Genomic DNA, 18,676 nt, shown 5'->3' with positions numbered 1-18,676 from the left:
TTAATGGGTTTATATATGGAGATACAGTTCTTTAAACAGCCTTGTCCCAAGCTGTATAGATTCATAGAGTGGGAAGGGGCCCCAAGGGCTGCCAGTGCTGGAATCCAAAACAGGGAATAGGAAGCCTCCTGACAGGTATAATAATAATAACAACAACAACAACAACAACAATAATAATAGCAACACCAATTATTATTGCTATTATTATCATCATAATTATTTCTTCTTTGCCTTCCCCTATGGATCAAGGTGGGGGATAACAACAATCAACAAACAACGTCAGTTCAAACACATCAGCTAAAACACACATCTATATAAAAGGACAAATAGGGTGTATGCATATTAAAACAATACACATCTACAATTCATTATTGAAAATTCACAATTTAAAAACCACCTGGATAAGCCTTCCAGAAGAGACTGGTCTTTAATGCTCTTAAATTCAGATATTATATTCAGCTGTTGAATCTCTTCCATTAACACATTCCAACTAACCTCTCTCTAAAAATGAGATTGCCACCTTCAGCAGATTTAGAAGCAGTCTGTATGGATATTGGGGAGACTCTAGGCTTTGTTCCATCTTTGTTCTTTTACCAGATGCATCCAGTGGGTTTTAACCATGTCTTTGGCTAAACTAAGAACCCACATTTCATAATGGTTTGAGTGTTGGACCATGACTCTGGAGACCAGGGTTTGGTTTCCAGCTTGGCCCTGAAACCAAACTGGGTGACCCTGGGCAAATCACAAACTCTCAGCCTCAGGGGAAGGCAATGACAATCTCCTCTGAAGACAATTGCCAAGAAAACCCTATCATAGGTTTGCCTCAGCGTTGTCATAAGTCAGAAATGACCTGAAGGCACACAACAACAACAACAACAACAACTGGCCAAAACTGCCAGTCTAAATGAGCACCTTATTTCCCAGAAGGTGTGGTTGTGCATTGTCACTTTATTGTGACAATGGGGCTTTTGACAGACTTGAATAAATTGGGACAGAACAGAAATACTGATGTGCAGGTATCTTGGAAGCTCAGTATGCAGTTTCCTAAAATAAATATGCATCAACCCCATTTGCACATAAAGGATGCACTTTCTTGGAGGCCTGACATTTTAAGAACATTTTAAAATTCATAAACAGCATTTGAAAAACCATCACCACAATCTAGCAGCTGTGATTCAGACAGTGTTTGTCAGTTCCTCATATTTCATTAAAATGTATATCTGGAACTTTAATTAAGTTAAAAGCTTGATTGCTTTACATTGATGTATGTCATATCCTTTAAAAGGTGTTATGCTTTCAGTCGTGTGTTTTAGTGGGACATACTCTATAAAGGAACTTTTTTTAAAAAACAGCGTAACAATTGATTTGAGGTTCTGTTAAGGGATTCAGTGTAGTTGGACAGAACTAAGATTTGGCTTGGTGACCCTGAATGTAAATACTTAGTCAGAAGGTATTGGGCACTATCCACTATCCTTCAGGAAAATGGGAATAAGGACGAGGTACGAAGTATGTACAAAGAAGCTACAACTCCAGACATAAAAAACACCAAAGTTCGTTACATTCTAATGTATGCAGGTTTGCAGTCTCAAAGGTGCATAGATATTAGCTGAGATAGGCCAGAATCATGCACGGCAGAAATAATGAAGTTTGACATCACTTTAGCTGTCAAGGCTCAATGCCATGGAATCCTGGGATTGGTAGTTTGTTAAGACACCAGAGGTCTCAGGTAGAGAAGGCAAATATATCTCACAAAACTACAAATCCCATAGCATTGAGCTATGGCAGTTAAATCTATGTCAAACTGCATTATTTCTGCAGTGCAGATGCAGCCACAGTGTAGGTTACATACATTTATGTATACTTAGGTAGAAGACATGCTAAGATAGAGTTTCCCAAACTTTGGTTCTCCAGGTGTTTTGGACTTCAATTTCCAGAAGCCCTAGCCAGTTGGGAACCACAGCTGCCCTGACTTTGCAAGACCTGAGCAGGGCTGCTGGTTTCTTGCAAGTCTCTCATTCATAAGATCACCATAGATCAAAGCCAACTTGACCTCAAATAACAATAAAACCTTTTCTTATTCAGATATGTTTCTAAGTTTTAACAAGTAGACCATGCCTTCCTCCCCATTTCCACTAGCAGAAAGAAAGGAGTGTGCAAGTACTCTTGCTTCTGTCTGTAACCTGAAAAATAGGTGTTTTTTTTTCTATATCTGCTTGAAGGAACAGGGCCTTAATATTACCAAATAAAATAATCAAAGGGCCTGAAATCAATGGGTAAGAAAGCATTCGCTCTACTGATTCCATATGTGTGCTCTAGTTAAGACTAACAGCTGACTTAGATCAACCTGTTAAGTGATACCTTGGCGTTTCTCTGGTCCAGGTTCCTATTACAGCGCACCCGCGCCATACGCGGGCGTGCTTTACGCGGCTTGAGCATACGCGGGGCGGAAGGGGCGGCGCGTCCCATTCAATTGCATGGACGCGCGCGCCTGTTGCGCCCCGCGCGCCGCCATGCACGAGCCCCATTGTTTACAATGGGGCTTGAGCATAGGCGGAATTCGCCTTACGCGGAGGGATCCGGAACGGATCCCCGCATAAGACAAGGGCCCACTGTATTATTATTATTATTATTATTATTATTATTATTATTATTATATTGCTTTCCCCCAAAATTGGGCCTCAAAGTGGCTTACAGTCTAAAAACACAGTACATTAAAACATATAAAAGTGACAATTCAAGTGTCTAACTCCTTTCTTTTCTGACTTAAATACGGCCATCATGTTTAAGGCATTAAATTGTGTTTCTGTGTGTGTGGTTTTTTTTTTGCTCTCTCCATCCCTGACACAGAAACCACAGAGGAAAGCTCTGAAAACCCGGGGCATGCTGACCTCACAGGAGATTAAGAATATTCACGTAAGTGTGAGCTGTTTGATATGGGATACTTTTTTCCCATTCGGTGATGGGAAGGCGATTTCATCTGGCGACAGGTCCCTCAAATCAACAGGCAGGACAAGGCACAAGGCAGACACTCATTCCCTGCACATCTCCAGCTCACTCTAGAGATGTTGGGCTGTAACTCCCATCATACCCAGTCAACAGGGCCAGGGGATGATGGGGAGCAAAGTCAACCCTGCAAATCCAGTATGAGCATAGGAACATCCCCTGCACAAAGAGCTTCCACCCATGTGACTGGCAGCAGTGAGGTGGAGGCTCAGAAAGCCCCACCTGCCCCAGATTGTTGTGTTGAAGCTTGTCACCAAGTTCAGATGTCCTTCCACCCAGTTGACCCACAGTTTGATTGTAGTATGGCCGTTCAGGGAGCAGAGCTGTGTGTTGCAACTGTCGGGACATTGCCTGCCATAGTGGTGGGGTCCTTTCCTACCTCTTAGCCTGTCATTAAGCAGATGGAGAGTGGGGTTGTGTCTGGGGCCTTCTGCCTTGTTTGCACTGGCCTACTTCATCTCTTGGCCTCTTGAACCCTGGCCAAAACTTCTAGGGCTTAATGTATTCAGTTCAAAATTTTAAAGAAAGTTGGTTAAAATTTTCATAACTCTCTTAAGAGCGAAAACCCCCTTTCCTGCAGCCTCAGTACTTCTATGGTCACAAGGACCACCAGACCTTATAGACAGAAGCCTTACTATATCAGGGAAATCATGAGCCATCAAGGAGCAGGAATATCACAAATGAAACCATTTTAGCCCTGCCAAAAATTTCCTGCATTGAACACTGTTGCTTAGCTATGCATAATCCTGAGACATGTCCTATCAGCATTTCTGACACAGAGGGCTGAAATATGAGCACTTCTTTCGGCAAGAAGAGAACAGTTCTGAGCAACCTTATTTCCTTTCATGCAGGTAAAACGCCACTTAGATCCTCTTCCAGCTGGCTACTTCTATAATGGGACACAGTTTGTGAATTTCTTTGGAGATAAGTTGGATTATCATCCATGTATCCTTTTGCTTTTAAAAAAGATTTTGCTTTTTGTAGTATGGTGATCATTTTTTTCATCCTGTTTCAAGCTGTAACCCACAAGAAGACATACACTGTCTAAAAACAGTTGGGCATCTGTAGATAGTTGCCTTAAAGAGGGACTATAATGTATGTATATTGGCATGTGAATGTTCCTGTCTATCAGCAATAACCCGTCCCTGCCATAAAAAAGCCCCTGTACATGTAGTCACTCTCCTCATCTGTGGGTCAAAGTAAATGCTGTGTGTAAATACATGTATGTATGTATGTGTGCATTGTTGTTGTAGTTGTATGCCTTTAGTTGTTTCTGACTTGTGGCAAACCTTAGACCTATCATGGGGTTTTCTGGGTCTGAGAGTGTGTGACTAACCCAGGGTCACTCCGTGGGTTTCCATGAATTGAACCCTGGTCCTCAGAGTCATAGTCCAACTCTCAGATCACTACACTATGCTAGCTCTCTTTCTCTATGTATATATTCTACTAATTTTTCATATCATGGTCAGCCACCATGGTCAATAATACAAATATAGTTCCAGAGCCACTCCAGTTAAATGTAATGTGTATCAAAATCAAGTCACAGTGAGTCAGTCTAAATCAACATACATTTTTGTTGAGCCCTGTAAACCAAGTTCATTTCTGAAGCAAATGTGATGAGGGGATACTGTATAATTTCAGACTTGTCCTCTCTTCCCTTTCCTTACATGTTTTAAAGTCATTTGTTCTATCAGGCCAGTGTTGACATGAGTATGTAGAAGAGTTGGTACCTCAAATTGTGTAAGAGATCTATTTGACATAGCACATGCTTTTCTTCGTCTGTGCATCTTCCATTCATTTTTTGAATGTTTTGTAATTTGTTACTTGAAAAGATGCACATACTTAATTAGTAAGTCTGATTACTGAGGCAGAGGGGGAAATGGGTTAATCATAAGGTATGTGCATTCCCTTTTAAGCCCCAAGTGTTGAACTTAAAGCCTCCACTGGTCATCTTCTGGCAGCAGCTCATTACCTGTTCCAAAAGCCCTGTGGTGTTAACAAATGTCAGTATGCCGTTTGCCTTTCAGTAAGTATAGCTAAAGAATTCTGTTGACCTTACCACTGGGCAGAGCAGGGAGGGAAGTGCATGCTGGCTTTCCATCCTGGACTCAATGACATTTACTTGTATCAAGCAATTTATCCCAGGTCTCTTACATTAGCCTGATACAGCCCAGGTATTGGAGGACTCTCCTATCTCTAGTGCAGGAGTAAAATGAAACAACTGGCACAAATGTTTTTTGTGTATATCCTATGGAAAGGGGTAAAGAGCCAGTGTGGTATAGTGGTTTGGGTGTTAGACTACAACTCTCGAGACCAGGGTTCGAATCTCTGTTTGGCCATGGACCTTGGGCAAGTACACTTTGCCTCAGGGAAGCAAAGGCAAACCCCCAGTACAAATACCGCAAAGAAAGTCCAGTGATAGGGTCGCCATAATCTAGAAACAGCTTGAAGGCACACAGCAGCAACATGCAGAGAGGTGCCATTTTGTCCTGCTTCTCAGGCAGAACAATTGAGATGAGCCCAGCATTATGTTACAGTTAGGACAGCCAGGTCAGGGGATCAGATTCTTTTTATATGAAATACATTTTGTCTGTCTGTGCCTTACTCCTTGCACAAGACCTAAGGAGGCTGAATCTATGAATGTATGTCATATCAAATGGCCTTGTACTAAGTCACATATGCCCATCTATCCTATTGTTATCTACTCTGACTGGCAGTGGTTGTCCAGGATGTCTGGTAGTGGAAATTCTTTCCCATCACTTGCTACCTGGTCCTTTTAACCAGGGTTGCTGGGGACTGAATCTTGTATCTGCTGCCTTTAAAGCATGTCTTCTGCAGCTGAGCGGATGGAAATAAATCTGGATCCATGCTGCTACAAGTACTAACAAGTTTGTGTCCAGCTTCTCTTTGCTTCAGTAAAGATAGAATCGTAGAGTTGGAAGAGACCACAAGGGCCATCCAAGATTGTGCAAACTCTTGTGTATTATGAACATGTTGGGTGGGTAGGATAAGATTTTGGGTTTTCCATCTCATGTACTCCTTTGAGAAGGTGCCTGAAGTTAGTTTCAGTTTTGTGTTGCCTTGGTTTGGTTACCACAATTCAGAAGAATTTATATTCCTTATCAGTTTTGCATCAGTAATGGACCAGTTCATGAATGACTACTTGGAGGAAGCAAACCGCGAGATTGAAAAGTACAACAGAGAGCTGGAGGAACAGGAGTACCATGACCTCTTTGAACAGAAAACCTAAGCGAAGCATCTGTCAGTGGTATTAAAAAGACACAGAACCATTACATTCTGAACTGTTAATAACTAAGAAACACTTTTCATCTTTGCTGGCTAAGAGAGAAACATAAAAGTGAAATAATCCATTTTCAACTGGTATTTTAATATTTACGCACACAAGAAGGTTTGCATCTTTAAAAGAAAAAAATCCAACTATCTCAGCAGCATTTAAGTGTCATTGTGTTTTCATGTAAGCTGAGTTCTATAATTTTAGACTTATAAGTAGAAATATGAAGTTGGATTTTATATTTCAGGCATTTAAAGAGCTGTATCTCCTAGACTGAGAAGCTGGCCTTGAGTGGGATTCTTCTGATATCCCACAACTGACCTTGTTTGTGTTCTGATGTAGTGAGAAATATATTCATGGTTGTTGTGCACTTGTGTGTCCAAGAAATGAGGGAACACACATCCTTTTGCAAATCATTCTTTCCTAACATGATAGTTCATGGTGGTGCTCTATAAGCAGAACAACTTAAGAACTATTTTTAGCCAGCATGGTGGCTTTGAAGGCGTTCCCAAAGCGAGAAATGGGGGAACATGACTGCTGTTTCCAGTTGTTCTTCATCAACATGTTGGCTTTGAAGATGTTCCCAAAGCGAGAAATGGGGGAACACAACTGCTCTTGAGCATTGTGCTTGGCCAACATGGTGGCTTTGAAGGTGTTCCCGAAGCGAGAAATGGGGGAACACAACTGCTCTTGAGCATTGTTCTTGGCCAACATGGTGGCTTTGAAGATGTTCCCAAAGCGAGAAATGGGGGAACACAACTGCTCTTGAGCATTGTTCTTGGCCAACATGGTGGCTTTGAAGATGTTCCCGAAGCGAGAAATGGGGGAACACAACTGCTCTTGAGCATTGTTCTTGGCCAACATGGTGGCTTTGAAGATGTTCCCGAAGCGAGAAATGGGGGAACACACCTGCTCTTGAGCATTGTGCTTGGCCAACATGGTGGCTTTGAAGATGTTCCCAAAGCGAGAAATGGGGGAACACACCTGCTCTTGAGCATTGTTCTTGGCCAACATGGTGGCTTTGAAGATGTTCCCAAAGCGAGAAATGGGGGAACACAACTGCTCTTGAGCATTGTTCTTGGCCAACATGGTGGCTTTGAAGATGTTCCCAAAGCGAGAAATGGGGGAACACACCTGCTCTTGAGCATTGTTCTTGGCCAACATGGTGGCTTTGAAGATGTTCCCAAAGCGAGAAATGGGGGAACACAACTGCTCTTGAGCATTGTTCTTGGCCAACATGGTGGCTTTGAAGATGTTCCCAAAGCGAGAAATGGGGGAACACAACTGCTCTTTAGAGTTGTTCTTCATCAACATGTTGGCTTTGAAGGTGTTCCCAAAGCGAGAAATCAGGGAACATAACTGCTCTTGAGCGTTGCCAACATGGTAGCTTTGAAGATGTTCTTAAAATGAGAAATGGGGAAACATAACTTCTCTTGAGCATTGTTCTTTGCCAACATGTTGACTTTGAAAGTTTTCCTAAAGCGAGAAATGGGGGGACATGACTGCTCTTGAGTGTTGTTCTTTGCCAACATGGTGATTTGAGGATGTTCCTAAAGCGAGAAATGGGGGAACAGAAATGCTCTTTAGAGTAATTCTTTGCCAACATGGTAGCTTTGAAGGTGTTCCCAAAGTGAGAAATAGGGGAAACATGTCTGCTTTTGAGAGTTGTTCTTTGCCAACATGGCGGTTTTGAAGGTGTTCCTAAAGCGAGAAATGGGGGAACACAACTTCTCTTGAGAGTTATTCATTACCATCATGGTGGTTTGGAATGATGTTCCTTTAACAAGACATCAGGGTATTTGCCTACTCTTAAGAATTGCTCCAAATATAGTGATTGTAAGCAGAACCTCTGTGTCTTGGACTTCTTCCATTAAATTAACCAGTTCTTAAGAGTACCCTGTCAGTATGTTTCAAAATTCTAAAAGATTAATAGATATGTAATACACCTCACTTGGAGCCATATGATATTAGCAGTAATGCATATCACATTATTCTATACATCTTTCTTACTCTATGACAAGTCAAACTTCTAGTACATTGCCCCTGAAACAAAAAACATGGCTCCTAGCATAAGAAAGGACTGTCTCCTTTACAAATATGAGGCATGTTCCTTTCATGCCTAGAGGAAAGTCTTCATAGCCATAGCCCTCTTCAATACTGAATCACTAGAATTTCATGTCTAGCAGTCCCTGTTGTTTTAGCTCTTTGTGCCGGGTGTATCTGCCTATGGCTTGTCATTTCACTAAGCATTACTTCTCACCCTTCAGAAGCACCAGAGAACCAACAAACTCTGATCTTACTGGCCAGAGGTGTACTTGAACCATAGTAAAAGTATATTGTGGTTAAAATGTCTAGTAGATCATAAAAACAGGAAGCCTTATTGTTGACATACAGTGCGTCTCCAGCTGAGCACAGTTGACTGCTGGTTTTGTGGCTTCCAGATGACAGCTTAGAATTTTAGGTGGTACAGCTTAGATTTTGAATGTTTTAAGGTGGCTCCATAATGCCTGTAAAGCTTTTTCTTTTCGTTAAGGCTAAGTTAGCGTTGCACTCCATAGGATTCTTATTATAGTCAAACTGATCTCCTTCAAACTGTAAGCCAGTTGTTTGTGACTAAATATATTGTAAGCTTTCTGTGGGTTGGTAATGCCCATTATTACAGGTAATAGAACGTCCTTATAAGGACCGTGGATTTATCTATGCATGGCTGTACCTTAGTTATTTTTAATACTGATAGTGCCTGGTAGGATAAATGTAGCTAGCAATTAATTTTGAAGGAGTAATTGGCGTGTTAAAGCTACGTCATTTTGGCTATAATGTGGAAATACTGGGTGTCTTTTGCAGTGGCCAAGTTTTAATGTGGCTTCAGCAGCTTGTAGGAGGGAGTTTTGTCTGACCTTACTGTGTACATTCTCAGGCAACATCTCAGCTATTTAGTTGTGCCATCGTTCAAGCTCTCCTTCCAACAGAGAACAACAGAGTCATTTCTGGGAAGGTGATCTTGCACAGGTTGGCATAGCTGTATTGTATTGAGTGGCATGTCCCTGGCAAAGAGAGTAGTACATGGATTTTTTTCCTCTGCAGGCTTCCCCTCTAGAGAGAGCCTTCTTCACAGAAGACACTGGGAAAGCCTGCATAGGTAGGAGGGCACTGTGTGTGTGTCAGAAGTCAGGCAGAACCCTTTCTCAATCAGGGCTGGAATATTGTCATGTTAAGATGTAAGACTTGCTAGCTGAGAATAATTCCTGCAGTTGCCTTGGTTCCTGGAGAGGGCTGGCAGGCAGCCCATTCCTTCTTGCTGCTTTCGGTGTGTCCTGCTCTTGAAAATCTAAATTTCATGTTCATGGTCACTCTCTAGATCATTAAATCTGGGCAAAACTCACCTGTTGCTGATTTTTTACGAAGAGCCTCAAAGGTAATTCTATGTGGCATTTAGCTCAAAGCACAGTGGAATTCCAAAGAGAATACCTATCTCAATCACAGAAGCCACTCAAAAATTATATCTGGAGGTGCCCAGAAAGTTTAAAATGTCCAAAAACTACTAGGAAGATATATCTGAAGATATATCTGGAGATAGCCAGGTATCTGAAAGAGTAAAAAGTCCAAACCTTCTCAGTGTGATCCACTAGGAACATGACCTTCTCCCAAGGTTCCCATTGATGTCAATGTGAGTTCCTGCTGAGGAAGGGAAGAGAGGCTGGTTTTTTTTTCCAGCCAGCGTAATTTAGTGAAAACCCTGATTGCTCCTTTACTTTTCTTAGTATAGATTGTCTAATGATCCGCAAAAGCCATATATATCTAGGAATAACCGCATTGCTACACAGCACCCTGAAGTTGAGAGAAAAAGGCACACATTGCCTGCTTTGTCTCAGCTTCTTCGTGGATAGCGAGATAGGTTTTAAGTGCAATTGTTATTAAATAGGTGAAGAGATTGTAGCTTACTTTAGCTCTGCTAAACTCTGACGCTGACAAAACACAGTAGCCGTCTACGCAGATTCTGAAAAATTAGGTGGAGGAGGGTTGATTTAAACAAGGTCTTTTCCAACTAAGAAAAATCACTTTAGCGAAGGACATCCACCACTGCATGCGCAATCGTGGGCAGCCCACACAGTTTGCTTTTGAATGGTGCTGTCTGGCAGCAGTGCTCCTTTCAGAACATTCTCTGTGGCAGATTTTCACCCTTTGTGGCTCAGTGGCTCTCAACACAAATGGGCCACCTTCTTCTTTGCCACTGTAGCCAGTCTTCCTTTGCGACTGTCTCCTCTGGTTGTACAGAAGAATAGCCAGAAAGCACACCTTGAGGAATATAGGGTGAAATCTGCCATGTGGAATGATCCAAAGTGACCCTTTATCTAACACCCATAGGACCATGCTCTGTAGCCCTATGTATGCCGGAGTCTTTTTGACTTCCACTCATAGGCAGAAGGAGCATCAGCGTGGCCCTTGCTGAGTGGGTCAGGTAGTACGTTTCAGAGCATCTTCTCCATGTTGTGCAGGCAGGTGGGTTCCTCCAGCATCTGGAGTTGATAAAAAAGACCATCACCCTAGCTAGCTTGGATTATGGAGTCTACAGAGGTGCCTTCTCTGTGTGCTACTCCCTTTCCTCCCAAGATGTTTCCTGGGATCCAAATTGGGCACTCAGAGAGCTGCCACAAGAGCATCCCAGGAGGCCCTGTGACCACCAGTGGCTAGGGCCAACCTCCTATTGGCAGTGAATTGTGATTCGGCCATTACGCTATGAGACTCAACCAGGAGTTGGGGAAACTAAGACCCAACTCAAATCTAGTTTGGTTCCAAAGATAAGCCAGAGTTTTAGCAGAGTACTGTAGCAGAGGCATGGTAGAAAGAATTATATGCTGTACTGCATGCTTAAGTGAGAACAATAACCATGTTATACTTTGAAGGCCTTTCACCATCTTGGTACTACTTTGACGTATTTTATTTTGGTATGGACAATTCTTTTTGATTACCTCAACTTCGTTAATGTTGAACTGTGATTTTATTTTTATTTTCTGAACAGGGGCGGGTGGGGGAAGGAGGGGAATAAAAATAGCCAAAACATTGAAACTGTGACAGTAGGATCCTATTCAAGACATATTGCTAGTGCCTTGTCTCTGGCGCCATCGGGAACGCAACACAAATTGTGCCAGCGGGATGGCGCCATGGTTCCTAACGCTTGGGCCCTCTTTTGAAGGGAGAAAACCATTTTGGTGAAAGGACTCTAATCTTAGCGAAGAATATTTAGCACACATGGTTAAGTTCTGTATTTGTGTCTTTAAGAAAAAATAAACTCTTTGAGGACTAAAAGAAAATGGAGAAATACTTGATCCTGTCGGTCTGTTGGAAGCAATTGTTGGTTTAATTTTTAGGAATTGCTTCAATGAACCGTCAGCATTTTTATAAGTGGGGTGGGAGGTGCGGGGTGGGAAGGGCTACTTCTTTTTGTACAAGAAGGGGGAACTTGCATTGCTGATAAATATCTAGTTTTGAAAATTTTAAGCTACTGTAAAACTCAAGAAAAGCACCATTTCTAGCTGCAAATATTCCAGATCAGAAGTGCCATTAACACTGTTCTTCTCACTGTTGTCGTGGGGCAGAAACGGCAACAGTGCCAAGAATCGGGGCGTCTTTCTCGACTTTCGCGGAAGCGCCCAAAGGAGTCCTCAAGGGGTTTTCTGTGCTTGCTGACCTTCCCATTAGCAGCCTGTGTGGTTTCATATCACCTGAGAATGAGTGTGGTCAGAAGTCGCTGAAGTTATATGATGGGGAGGGGAGGGAGGGATGGGGGTCGTGATGAACTTTGGAAAGAACACTGGCAACCCAAAGCTGTGCTGTTTGGACCAATGCGTTGCAAACGTGGACGGTTTCATATCCTCCTGCTGTTGACGTGGAGCTCAGCCTACTATGACGGCACCAACACCAACAAGTTAAGTTTGTTAATGATGGAGCATTCCATGTTTTCAGGTAACATCTAGTTCCACCACCAGCTCAGGATATGGAGGCGCAGGGCTCTTGCGCAACTCCCAAGTTGTGAAAGAGAACATCCTCTCTGCGTTATGCTTTGGTTTATTCTTTATTGTTTTTCCTGCAGATGTTAAAATTGTACGGTGTCCCTCTAGTACGCCTCCTGGCAGCATGGCTTAGGATCGGGATGCTTCAGTGTTCCCTATGTTCTTTTCTTCTCAGATCTTGTGTTTTTTCCTCTGAATTTTGCACAGCTAATAAGCTCTGGAATACCATCGGGTGTCCTTTAAAGGGAAAAATTGTCACTAGAATAGAGTGGGGAGAAAAATATGTAAACTGTGAGTTGTTAGAAACTGCGTTGCTAAATCTAATTTTTAGATGGATAAAAGGTGTACCTCAGAAAACTAGTAAGAAATTGCTTTGTCCTTTAGCCGGTCGTGAAAGGCTCACGTAACAAGTTATTTTTTGTTTTTAACCAGGTGCCAAAATTAATTTTTTTTCCTACTAGTTTTCAACATGTTAATCTTTGCAACGTTCAGTAAAAATGTGTTATTTTTTACAAACTCTACTGTAACTTCAGTTAAACTGAAATGTGTGATTGAAGCTTTTTTGCTTATTTGTATTTATTACACTACTTGATTCCATAAATATATAAAAGTACCTTTACCCTTTATTTTTGTATTATTTTACACATTTATACCTGCTGTTTGTGATTATTATTATTATTTTTTACACTTGTAACTTGGATGTGATTCTAAAAACCAATAAATTATATCCATCTGTTGACTTCTTCCAGGTTTTTGTCTTGTGTAGGCATCTTGTCTCTCTGCAGATTGGGCTCTTTGCTTGAATCTTTCCCCGATTCCTAACTTTTGCAGCTCTGATGTTGTGTGGCCACATCTGTTCTGGTTTTGATCTGCAAAATATTGGAGGGTATGGTATTGGATGAGACCAGCTTGCCTCTCCACCTTTCTGTTCTGTTCTTCCTGAGGAAACATGACAATTACTGTGTGCTTCTCTTGTTCCTTTATCACTTCTATAAGCCTCACACTAGCAATGTTCTTTAAGGCCTCATCTTAGGTTAAGAGTTAGAGGCTCCTTGCTGTTGTGTGCCTTCAAGTTGCTTCCAACTTATGGTGACCCTAAGGGAACCCTATCATGGGGTTTTCTTGACAAGTTTCTTCAGAGGGAGTTTGCCATTGCCATCCTCTGAGGCTGAGAGAGTGTAATGGCCAAGCTGAGATATAGAAAGGATATATCCAGACATGAGAAATGGTTGTCCATATCATAGTTCCCCTAACTGACTACACAATGGCTGGGAAGAACATGATTTCCCACGTGGTTTCAAACGAAGAGAGACTTTCAGTGCTGATGGCAACAGGATGGCCATTTTGGGCACCCGATGCAAAACGTGGTGGACCATGAGAGGTATAGATGGGTCTAGTCTCCTTTGGCATCTATCTCCCCTTTCTTAGCAGACTCCATATGCACTCACACTGTTGTTTTGTCTGCTTCAGGGAAGCCACATTTAGCTACGTCCTTAGAGAGGGCAATGGGCTCCTTGCCTTGATGGTTGGCACAGCCATCTCTCCCACGTTTGTCTTATCTCCTGAGCAGGACTGATGAGCTGCCAAGAAGACCAACTTTGGAAACCTGCTACTGCAATTGCTGTTAAGTTGCTGCAAGAGATAAAGAGGTGCTAATAAAACAGCTCTGATGAAAGAAAAAATCGGGGGCATGGATGGCATCTGACGGCAGAAATCCCCCCCACCCCCTGCGTGGAAGAGATGACAGTGTTATCACTGCTTGCAATTTTTACAATTTGTTTATTGAATATATACCTCATGTTTCTCCCAGGGTGGGACCCAAGGCGACTTTAAAACAAGATTAAGTTTAAAAAATCTTATATTACAAATATTCAAAAAGGTTCAAATAATACACTGACAGTGTTATTTTAAAAAAAGAAAATTGTTTAAAAAATCAAACATGAATGTTTTTTATCAATTCATGCAAAAGACAACCCTGCACTGCAAAGAATTTCTGTGCGTCCCAGTTGCTCTGCAAGGAATCCCAATAGACACCATTTTTCTATCGAGGAGGAGAAACAGGAAAATATTCTCTATATCCCTCCTTTGAACACCAGTTGCTGAGGAACCCTGGAAGATTCATGACTTTGTACTCGTGTTTTGCTAAATTGGCTTCTGCAAAGGATTTGATTTTCATTGTGGAAACAATACCAAATTAGGGAGACTCCTGGATTCATCTAGAAGAGTTTTTCTTATGTCCTCCCTAGTACAAGATCTCATGATTCACAAATTCATTACAGCATAGGTTTTCGCCAATGTTTAAACCATTATATGGGGCTACTGTTTAAGATACCTCTTGCATCACCAAAGTACGCAATTTCACCACTGTGAAAAAATGCTGCCATTGGTGGGATATACTCAGAAGTACTCTTATCTTTGTTATCCCTGACCTGAATTTTGGAACAAAGAGGTTCTGAGCTTAAGTTATGGTTTCCTTAGAGCCTTGCCCATAGTTCCCATCTTTCCAGAAAGAAACCTAGCAGTGAGGTAGGCCTGTAGTTTCCTCAGAGCCTCAAGATCCAATAAATCTTGCAGGGCTTCATCCTGAAGAGTCCCCTGAACCAGAGTTGTTGCCTTCAACATCAAATGAGAGGATGACATCCATACTCGGAGACTCATGAGAGAATTTGACTGCTACTTTGAGCGTTGTCCCAGCAAGGCCCGTATATACATCTCCTTCCCACACTTTGTTCTGTCCCAGCTTGAGGTCCATCCTTGAATGTCCGATGACATGTGCGCTGTGGGCCTTAGGCATCTTGATCCGGAATCTCACCCAGCTTTTCTCTTGGAGGACTCCTGTTCTGGGCTGGAGAAGGACACAACCCCTTCTCCATGAGCTGTAGACCTTGGGGAAGGGCAACCATCGTGGGTTGGTGAAGCAGCAGACAACATAATCGCATACATGGGTGAATTCTTCACCTTCCCCGCTCCTCCCATAGAGGCCTACCCTATAGATCCCGGATTCAGGGAGAAGGACAGAGACAGTCACCTTGTTCTCCAAGTGGGTGATCAACATATATCGTTCCATTGGGTATATTTTATTTGTCGCGTTGTCCTTGTCCAGAGTGGCGGTGACTTCGAAGCTTGGTTGTGTGTGGAAAGTAATATTGCACTGTCCTTTTTGGGTGTTGATAATGGGGGAGGTATGGCTGGGGTTGGAGAGCCCCCTCCACCGGGAGCTAATCCCAGCCCCACAATGCGTGCCGAGGCCTGATGGGAAGAGTTCATTCTGGTTGATGCAACCAGAGCAATGTACGAGGAAGTTGGCAGTGTTCTTGAACTCGTCTTCAGAGAGACCCTTGACGAACACAGAGAGTCTGTAGTAGCCCAAGAAAGGGCAAAGAATGTGGCAACTGAGTTTTTCCTCTTCCGACTGAGAAACTAAGCACTTCCTACTCAAGGTCCCATCTAGGTCTTGATGGACATACTCATAAGTTGCCAACAGTGGCCTGTGAGTCTTCAGAGCTAACGTCAGCCTCCCCCTGGTAGCAAGGACCAAAGCTTCCTCCCAGTTGCACCGCTCAATCCCAAACTCTCTTGCCTTTGCATGTAGCCCCCAAAATGAGAACGGGTTCTTGGGTAACAATTCTTTGCCGTTGGATTCAAAACACTTGATCTGGTAGGAGCATACCCAAGTATATGGTTTCTGGGAACCAGAAGGGCGAGCAAAAATCTGCAGATCAAAGAGGCCCTTGCTGGGTGGGAAGACTTTGAGGACCATCTTCCTCTCAGACATGGTCAGCATCCCATGAGACTTGCCTACATCCTCTTTGCTGTCATCATGGCAGAACTTCAAGAGCTGGTAAGTGAACTCGGTGGAATGGGCGCTTGCTAAAGAAACCATTGCTTCCCCTTGGTCTGGAAACAAAGGTACAAGAAGAAGGGAAAGTCATTGATTTAACCCCACATTTGAATCTCATGCTACCATTGTACAATGGAAGACCACCTCAATGTCTTTTCAGCGGGTGGTACCAAAATAGCACAGCTTCCTACACAAGAAACATGCTCCACAAACTTAATGTTTAGGCAGAGCTAGGCAACTGTGTGGGGTCCAGGGGCCAACATCTCAAACCCCAGACCTCCTTGTGGGTCACTACTCTCACATTAAGCCCAGATACCTCCATTTTCCTCTGCAGTCCCTCTCAAAATAGTGCCTAGAAGTGATGTTACTAAATTTCCTGATTCCAGGACAGCTATTTGGTTATTGTGCAGTTATTTTGTGTGTTTTCAAATGAAGGTGTGAGTACTGCATGGTATGAAGGTAAAATGTGTTGATGAGTAAAATGTGGCCCCTGGATTGCATATGGCCACTGGAGATCACTTTTGTGGTCCTGAAGGCCAGCCAGTACCATCAATCCTCTAGCCTCATGGCTCAATGCTATGGAGATCTGGGATTTATAGTTTTGTAAGCTATTTAGCCTTCTCTGTCAGAGAGCTCTGGTGCCACAACAAACTACAAATCCCAGAATCCCATAGCATTTAGCCATGGCAGTTAAAGTGGTGTCAAACTGCGTTATTTCTGCAGTGCGGATGCAGCCTCGGTCTTCTAATTTCCTGTCTAGAGTCTCCATTTGATTAGTGACTGAACCAGGGTTTAGAAAATCTTTAACCATTTCAATGTCTTTGCTACCTGCTTTAAAGTCATGCAACTAATCTGCTGTCATTCATTTTGTCTTCTTAATATTCAACTGTATCTATAATCTTCAACTGCATCTTAGGAGCCCAAGGGGCTATCCTTGCCAAGTGCAATTAAACTGCTGGCGTTTGTCAGGGAAATCCCAAGTTTACCTTCTCCATTCTCACCTGTTTGAAGCATAGAGGTGTCTGGAGATTGGAGGCTGAGCTGCAGTTTAAAAAACTCGGGCGTTTTGTAGACTCTGCCCTCAAAAAACTCCAGTGGGATGGGAGGCTGGATGAGCTGCCATTCTGGTTCATCGGGCCAGTGGCTCTGGATGAAATGCTCCGGATCCGTTAGGAAGAAAAAATCATCATGCCTAGGAGAGAGGGAAAACCAGAACATGGAATAAAGTTCTTATTCTTAACTGTTATATGTAACAACTACATTCCTTATCCCAGAATGGTTCCAAAGGCTGGAGCTGACATAGGCCTCATTCCCACTACCTTTTAAACCAGATCACAAATCAGTGTGAACTGGTTTAGATGACCATGATTCGCACTTGAAACGAATTACTGAAGCTAGACCCATTTAACCCGTGTCTTTTTGATGCTGATTCTTTCCCACATCTTTTTGGGTAAATTGATTCCGCACAAGTGTGAACCAGATGCGGATTGGAATCGATTTAAATTTGCCCTTTGGCCGGCTGGAATGGGTACATTTTGAAACGATTCATTCGTCAATGTGAAAAACAAGTGGGTTATTTTATTTTATTTTGCAGCAAGAAAAGGCAATCAGGGCAAATGTAATGTGAACCACACTCCGCTGCCAAACTGATCCATCATTTCAGATCGCAAAGTGATTTATTTGTAAAAGGGATACGGCCATAATGGGCTTGGTTTCTTATCTGCATTGGCTTGTGATGTGCTTACCTATGTTTTCTTGGGTTCTTTTCCTTAACTATAAGGTGATTGTTTTATTGCACTTCATTTTAAAATGAGCTTTTGACTCAGTAAAATTAATTTACTTCCTTTGATGCATGTTGTAGAGTGGGAAGTCCAGGGACAGACCTAGATAGCCGTCTCTGCGTGAGAACGTCCATAGGAATGCCAAACTTTGTGGGTGTGGAGATGAGGTGACAAGTTCAGTTTTAATTATGGTCATTGGGGGACAAAGGCAGGAGGAAGGATGTTGCCTAAAGCCAGGGTTAGATAACCATATGAATGAATATTGGAAAGCAGTGTCGGAGCCATAACGAGAGCCCCAATGAGGTTGGGAAGTTAACTACTCTTAGCTAGTCATTGTTGACGGACTCCGTTTATGCATGTGCAGAATTGGAATATACACCCAAACCACAATCCATCAACAGTGGGTTGAACAGAGACCATGGCTTCCTGGTACACTACACATATTCTGACACTAGGATTTGTAGTTTTTTCGTGGCACCAGAGCTCTCAGACAGACAAGGCTAAATATCTCACCAAACAACAAATCCGTGAATCCCATAGCCATGGCAGTTAATGCAGTGTCAAACTATATTAACTCTACAGTGTAGATGCAGCCATTTGTTAGCATGGGGTGATCTTCTCCCTCTTTGCCTGTGAAAGTGTCAGTAGGGGGGGAAATGAGATTGACGGTCTCATCTTAAAGGTGGGTGCAGTTGGCCATAGCCGAACCTAGAAACTCAGCGGCTGTGCATACCGACCTTAAAAGCCA

The 18,676-nt window shown here is 42.7% G+C and overlaps 2 protein-coding genes across 2 annotated transcripts in view; one reads left to right on the top strand and one right to left on the bottom strand.

Annotated features, from left to right (window-relative positions):
- LOC149313272 (dynein axonemal assembly factor 9-like) overlaps nucleotides 1–13,018 on the top strand; it is a 97,530-nt gene extending 84,512 nt beyond the window's left edge. The window contains exons 35-37 of the mRNA XM_089526393.1: nucleotides 2,848–2,913; nucleotides 3,855–3,948; nucleotides 6,141–13,018. Of these exons, the coding sequence (XP_089382519.1) occupies nucleotides 2,848–2,913; nucleotides 3,855–3,948; nucleotides 6,141–6,253 (273 nt within the window). The 3' untranslated portion in view covers nucleotides 6,254–13,018. The remainder of the gene's footprint in view (nucleotides 1–2,847; nucleotides 2,914–3,854; nucleotides 3,949–6,140) is intronic.
- A 1,866-nt stretch (nucleotides 13,019–14,884) lies between these two features.
- LOC149313271 (kyphoscoliosis peptidase-like) overlaps nucleotides 14,885–18,676 on the bottom strand; it is a 29,773-nt gene continuing 25,981 nt past the window's right edge. Inside the window, exons 6-7 of the mRNA XM_089527266.1 lie at nucleotides 17,149–17,339; nucleotides 14,885–16,203 (exon numbers count right to left, since the gene is read on the bottom strand). Coding sequence (XP_089383392.1) covers nucleotides 14,885–16,203; nucleotides 17,149–17,339 — 1,510 coding nt within the window. The remainder of the gene's footprint in view (nucleotides 16,204–17,148; nucleotides 17,340–18,676) is intronic.

This window comes from Sceloporus occidentalis, unplaced genomic scaffold, assembly GCF_023333645.1.
Source record: "Sceloporus occidentalis isolate IW3139 unplaced genomic scaffold, rSceOcc1.0.p SCAF_5, whole genome shotgun sequence".
Classification (NCBI taxonomy): domain Eukaryota; kingdom Metazoa; phylum Chordata; class Lepidosauria; order Squamata; family Phrynosomatidae; genus Sceloporus; species Sceloporus occidentalis.
This window is presented reverse-complemented; position numbering and strand designations above follow the sequence as displayed.